This window comes from Hipposideros armiger, unplaced genomic scaffold, assembly GCF_001890085.2.
Source record: "Hipposideros armiger isolate ML-2016 unplaced genomic scaffold, ASM189008v1 scaffold_5, whole genome shotgun sequence".
In the NCBI taxonomy this organism is placed as follows: Eukaryota; Metazoa; Chordata; class Mammalia; order Chiroptera; family Hipposideridae; genus Hipposideros; species Hipposideros armiger.
Genome location: NW_017731355.1, coordinates 8,357,533 through 8,364,750, shown reverse-complemented (window position 1 = coordinate 8,364,750; position 7,218 = coordinate 8,357,533). Strand labels below are relative to the sequence as shown.

General features: G+C 35.6%; 1 protein-coding gene across 7 annotated transcripts in view; it reads right to left on the bottom strand.

Annotated features, from left to right (window-relative positions):
• The window catches only part of TXNDC16 (thioredoxin domain containing 16), an 83,711-nt gene that overhangs the window by 17,657 nt on the left and 58,836 nt on the right, over window positions 1–7,218 (bottom strand). For all 7 annotated transcript variants that reach the window (XR_002124378.1, XM_019645556.1, XM_019645543.1 and 4 more), the window contains 2 exons: window positions 2,682–2,766; window positions 853–991 (listed from right to left, as the gene is read on the bottom strand). Coding sequence is in view for 6 of the 7 variants with exons in the window: in XM_019645556.1 (XP_019501101.1) it covers window positions 853–991; window positions 2,682–2,766 (224 nt within the window). In the remaining variant the exon portion in view is untranslated. The remainder of the gene's footprint in view (window positions 1–852; window positions 992–2,681; window positions 2,767–7,218) is intronic.

Here is a 7,218-nt window from a genome sequence, read left to right as displayed (position 1 = left end):
ACAGCAACTTGTCTGTTCCCCTTCCCCCAATTCCCCAGCGCTGTTCCCATCCCCCCAATTCCCCAATAAAAATCTTTGAGGGAAAAAAAAAAAAAAGAAGTTGGGAAAGGAAGGCAAAAGGGAAGGGCAGGAGTGACGATGTCCGAATCCTACAAAATAGTGAGTCAAACTATGATCAACAGCTGGCGGGGTGAGAAATAAAGATACACGTATGTTACTTAAAAAAAAGAAAAGAAAAGAAAGGCGGATTACATCCTGTGTTTCCTGAATCCACTATTATACAAATTAAGCACTGAAAAAGGCCTTTGATACATCAGTATTTTGTTCTAAAACCGTATAAATAATAAAATAGCAGCTAATTTTGTTGTATGTTTCCAGGGCCGAACACTGAACACGAGCACTGTACACACAACTCACTTAGTCCTTACGATAACTCTCTGCAGCAGGTGCCACTATCACCTACAATTCACACAAGTGGAAACTGACCACAGAGAAGTTAGCCCAAGTCCAGGGAGGAATCAAGCAAGGCTTTGGAGCTGAGCAGTCTGACTCTTTGGAATCCCTGTGTTTTATGCCGACTTTCAGTCAAGATTAAGAACTTCAACTGGCCATCAGCCACACTACTCTCAGCAGTAAAAATAACCCAAAGACATGCGAACTTTTGGCAGTGGGTTAGAGAAGCTGTATGCCCAATGAGTGAACAATAAAACAGAGCGACCCAATGAATCCTCAGCTCTCAAACAGCATGCCCTATGTCAACAAAAGCTGGAAAATCACCAATTAAGATAAACTACGTTTAACTATCTAGATATCCTTATTTCAAATAATATCCTTATTATAAGATATACTCACAAATGTTTCCAGTAATGAATTTGTTATTATTTGAATTATGTCTTGCGCATGGGTGTTAGCTAATGGAATGCTCTCTACTTTGTCTTCTTTGTGTCTGGCTAACAGCAGGGTAGGAAGAGTTGCAGTATATTTATTTGACCTATGGAGAAATATAGTATTGAAATTTTCAACCAAAATATAGCAAGTCATCAAAAACATGAACAATGAGGCCAAGAGGTCACGGTGGGAGGCAGCAAATGGGAAGCCCTACAACCAAAAAAAAAAAAATGAACTCAATTTACAGACAAATTTATCTCCTGGAGCCTTGACAACCTAGATTAAAAGAAAGCAACAGATGATAATCTAGCCATATTTTTTTCTACACATCTTACTCATCAAGAAAATGTCTAAATAAGATTAGAAACATACTGAGTGGTTCTCAGTCTTTCTGGACTGCTCACCTTACTGCTGAGCAAGATCGGCATTTATTAGAAACCTACTGTTTGCAGAGACTACATAGGGGGCTTTTAGTTAAGTTTTCATTTAACCCTCAGAATAGCCTTATAAAGTAGCCACTGTCACCCCTATTTCAAAGGTGTGGCAACCAGGGCTCAGAAGTTGATAAAGGGAAGAGAGAAAATTCAAACTGAGGTATGGCAGATAACTGAGTCTGTGCTCTTTCCACTAAAACAGAACCCAAATCTGCTCCCACTACTTGTGCTAACTAAACCTAAAAGAAAATCACTAACTGGGAAAAAAATGCTTTGTGTGAAATTGCCTGCCAGGTAGTCACATTTATATCACGTAAAAACTTAATTCATGCTAGAGCCAAGTGTAGACATATCGTGTTATAAGCATTAGTAGAGAGGCCAGTCTTCGTATTACCCTCTTAGTTGACCAGTTGGTTATAAACAAAACATAACCTGAAAACTACTGGTCTAGCTGTTTGGGCCATACATAGTTAAATGCACAGTGACAGCAGAGAAGACGAGAGTGGGTGACCGTCCATGTGTCAGGTAAATAGGTCTCATATGTCCTGAAAATCTGGAATTCGGTATTTACTTTTAAAAAAATTACTGATTTCATGGATACAACAGGAGCTTGATCATCAAAAGCATATGCCACTAGTGTTTAGGCAGAAAGATTTAAGCTCAGAAATTACTATTAGGAATATTATAGTCGGAAGGTAAGAAAGACAAACTAATAAACTTAATTCCACTTGCACCTAAAAATGAGCCATTAATGCAGAATGTGGTATTAATCATAACGTCCCAAATTTTCAGTTCAGTCCTTCATTCTACAGTAACTAAAATATTTGGTAGTTCACAGGAACCCCAAATTTTACCAAAAAAAAGCAACTTAAGTGGCTAAAAAAAAGCACTCATTAAGTGTATGTTAGCAGTAACTTAAAATTAGATAGAACTATCAGGTATAGCTGCATCAACTAAAACTCTGGGAGAAATCTGGAAGCCTGGAAAAACTTTGAATTTTACATATACCTTGATGGTAAAGCAAAACCCATGCACTCAAAAATTAAAATCCCCCTACCCCCCAAAAAAATATGGCAACTCCAAAGAATCAAAATTGCAGGTAACAGAATGCAAAGAGGTAAATTTATATAGGAGGATGAAGTAATATGAATCCAAGATTCCCTGTGGGGGCCCTAGCCTAAAGTAAAAGAATATTTAAAAATTCTAAATAGCCAGGTAGTACTTACCAGATCTTCCTAGAAGGAAACTTAAAATTTAGTTATACTGCCACCCTATCATCTTCATCAACTGTGTAAAGACAATCAATGTATTATTTTGCAAACTTCTTCCTTCCTAAAATTAGAAGACCAATAAACTTACAATATTGAAACATCTTCTTCAGAATAAATTCCAGTGATGACATATCCTTTTAGGTACTTTCCTGCTTCAGTGAAATTTTCTTTTGCTATCAATACATAGACAAGACAAAAATATGAAACCTTTAAAATTATGTGTGCTATTTAATTAATGAACAGATTTATTAATAATGCTTTGTTAGTAATTAATTATAAAAATAAATATTTAAATGAAGACCTTATATAACTTACTGGTTCTACAATAAATCTGTGTTCTTTTTGTGACATTTAATTACTACAGAAATGTAAACTGATGTAATGCAACTATGGTTCCCTAAATAAATGTATTCTAAATGTAATTCATAAGATGTATAGCACTTTAGTCACACAGTTACTGAATAAATATTTGTCACTTTTTAATTTACTCCTAAGGTAGGGTAAATGGAGACAGCTGTCCTATAAGCAGGTACGTGAAATAATATACATATTATAATCACAACATCGAAAAGTGCCTATATGCATAGACAGAAGACTGGAAATTCTACTCCTCTAACTGTGTCTGTGTTAGGGTTCTGCAGTTATGGGGGATTTGTGTCTTCTTTTTTATTTCCTGTAATATGTTTGTTACTTTTGAACTTTGATTAACTTGTGTATCAGTCTTTTCCCATTTGTTAGGGTATAGATATTTGAAATTAAAACTATTATTTCTATAAATTTCTGAATACATTTTCATAAATAATAGCATATTCTGGATCATGTTAATGACAATTTATAACCAAGAAGCAAGTCTGAATTAAATAGTTGTAGATTAATGAGAAAAGAGCAGGGGTGGACTTGTATAAATGATGTACTTTTGCCAACTGAAGGCCAGATGATAGCTCAGCTTGTGCACAAAAGGTTCATAGTTCAAATACAAAAACAATGATGGGAGAGCACCTAGCAGTCTGAGCATGCTGAACCCAAAAGATCTGTACCTTAGAATACAGCACTGTATTAAGGAGGTGAGCATAAAGACTTGTAATCCATGAAAATATTTTCCTTAGCCTACACCAAAGTAGAAAAGATTCAAAAGAAAACTAAGCAACTAGAAAGGACTGAGTGCCTATCCTTTCATTGCCAAGAGAAGAGAGGGCTAAATTCTGGTCAATAATTGATGATCATTATCTAAAGCAATGACATAACGGAATCTGTGTCAGCTTCTTTTCTTTTTTGAAAAGTAACACTGGAAAATTACACTAATATTTCCATATAATTTTCATATACAGAAGCCTCTCCACTCATGAATATGTTTCTTGAAAGGCTCTTCATAAATCCATTTGTTCATAAATCCTGTCACTTGAGGGATCAGAGCATTTAAGATTACAGACCTCAGTAGTGGAAATATCCATTTCCACTAAATCAAGGTATACATTTTCCTCTGGATATTTAAAACCAGGCATATTCTCTTCCTTGGTGAAACTGCATTATATGTCAGAATATAGGGCAACCCCACATATAAGGACATAATCAGTTATCGAAACAAAAAGTTATAACCACTATGAATATATTTGTGACATAATATTAATGGTGACCTACAATATTTAGTTGTTTAACTATAAACATTTTAATTGCATTAAATGAATATATTAATTTAACAATACTGCCTTTTTTCCACTATCACATTTTACTAGTTATATTTACACACACACACACACACACACACACACACACACACACACACACACCTATTTTTTAACTCTGCCAGCAAGAGTTGAGAAGCAAGAACACTCCAGTAACTAAAGCACTCCTAACACATAGATCTTGGTTTCTAAATTCAATGTCACACTAAAAGGAACCTGGGCTCCTTGGAGCAAAGGGTGATTATAGGAATGGGGCTGGGAACATCTTGTGCCAAAAGGACATACTCAAAGAATGATGGAGACATGTTAAACGACATAGGAGTCATGTTGAAGGGGCTCCCACTGACCAAATTTGAGCAAACTAATGATAGTAACTGGCAATAACATATTGAATAAAATAAGAACTCAGGCTTCCACACTGATAAACAAATGAGAAGTGAAAGCTCTTACAGCTAGTAAATATAGAAAGAATAATGGAATTAGAAATTTTTTACTTGACAACCAACATAGTAATAACTTTTTCAGGCAATGAATTCTAAAACTGAAGTGTAAAATGATAATGAAACACAGGACATGTACAGAGTTTTACTTATTTATTTATTTTAAGATTTTTATTGGGGAACTGGGGGGATGGGAACAGTGCTGGGGAATTGGGGGAAGGGGAACAGACAAGTTGCTATGCTTTTTGTTCTTCAGTCTAGTTGTGGAGGACGCTGCTTCACTGGCCCAAGTTGGCACCATCATTGCGCTCTTCCCGGGAGAGGCACATCAGTCGCCGGCTTCTGGACGGCCGCTCACTGAGGCTGCTGGCCGTTCAAGCTGGCTGCTGGCTACACATGGTAGCCCATGGCAACCCATTGCCACAGGGGCTGCAGCCTACGCCGTCGCCGGCAGCTCACAGCATCCCAGCTCCAGGTTGAGCTGTTGTTCAGCATCTTAGCTGTAGAGGGCAGTGTCATTGGCCCTCATATGTGGGATCCGAACCGGGGCCCTCTGGCATCCCAAGCCAGTTCTTAACCATCACGCCACTCGGCCAGCCCGAGTTTTAAAATTATAACCCCATAAGATATTCATTAATTACAAAGGAAAAAATAGTAACTTTCCAGTAGAGGGACCTGGCAGATATACCGGTGGACAAAAGAGAAATTTCAGCCCTCATAGAATTCGCATTATTTTAGTCTTCAAACCATTAGAATCTATATAAACAACAAATCAATATCTGATACAAAGTTAGTGCTCCATAAATGTTAGTGGTTAGCTTTTATGACTAAAATACAAATGTACGTAAAAATGTTAATGAAGTCATAATAGCTTTTTATTGTTCTAATTTTCTCATTCAATAGATCTGAAAGTTCAGCAACTATCATGTGAATGTCTGCAAAAAATAAAAACAACAAAAAATAATAAGAGGAACTAATACCTGATTCAAGCAGCTAGGAACAATTAATCAGCGAAATAATAAAAAAGCATCATATCCAGATAACGTCATTCTCGTTAGAACAACTCATATATAATTTAACATTGTACTTTTGACTTTTTTTTAAGATATAATGACATGTAAATTTTATCATCATTTGTGTAGAAATATAATCAAGTACACTGTTCCTTACACTAATCTCTTATATAAAAAATAATATGAAAAATTCCTCCTCAGCGATTACAATCAGGAATAATTTTTCTATGGGTGAGTCAGCATCCTAACTTGATAAGAGGACAAAAATGTCATCTTTCTTTTTCTGGTTACTACTAGATTGCTTAGGGTTATGTTTTATGATCAACTACAGCGTTTTCTAGATGTTCTACATAATTATCATCCCCTACTCTTTTGTTGCTTAACTCTTATCCTTGTTTCAATGATTTTATTGTATTAGTGCTTTTTAGTATCTCAACAAAAATTCCTTTTGACCCAAACATATATTTGGAATGTATTATGAAACTAATAGATTAAGTATCCATAGGTAAAGTGAATCAAATAGAAAACATTTAAACAGACACATATACATACGTAGATGTGGATTTAATATTATGGAATCACAAAAAGGGATGGTGGAATCAAAAAAGAAAAAAAGGACAATTGTTAACTATTTAGACAAAAATAAAATTGGCCCCTCACCTCATACCATGCATGAAAATATCTAAATAGTTTAAGACTTTTTAAAAATAAAAATCAAAGGACATAATCAAGAGAGTAAAGAGGCAACCTATGAAATGGAATGGGAGAAAATATTTGCAAATCATATATATGATAAGGGGTTAATACCCAGAATATATAAAGAACTCCTGCAACTCAACAACAACATGATTAAGAACTGAGCATAGGACTTGAATAGACATTTCTCCAACAAGACATACAAATGACCAACAAGCATATAAAGAGATGCTCAACATCACTCATCATCACACAATTAGGAAAATGCATATCAAAACCACAATGACTTACCCTGGGTGGCTGGCAGCGGGCAAGAGTTGCCATGAGCTGCTGTGAGCGGCTGACCCATGACGGGCAACCGATTGCCTCACCCAGGAAGAGTGCAATGATCATGCCAACATGGGCCAGTGAAGCGATGTCCTCCACAACCAGACTGAAGAACAAAACAGCAATTTGTCTACCTGTCTGTTCCCCTTCCCTGATTCCCCAATGCTGTTCCCCTCCCACAATTCCCCAATAAAAACCTTTTTTTTAAAAAAAGAATATGTCACTATGGAAAATTGACAGTGATAATCCAAAATAAAGATAAGTACTTTTCCTAAAGTAGTAAACTAACAAATCAAAGTTGTACTTAAAGATACATAAGATGTATCATTTTATCTATTAGATCCTTCATCAAGCCATCTTTTTAACTGTATATAACCACAGAACAATTTCTAAAATGTGGCTTACTAATGTTAATAGTATTATCTAAATTATGAGATTTGTCATACATTAAAAATTTTTCCATCTTA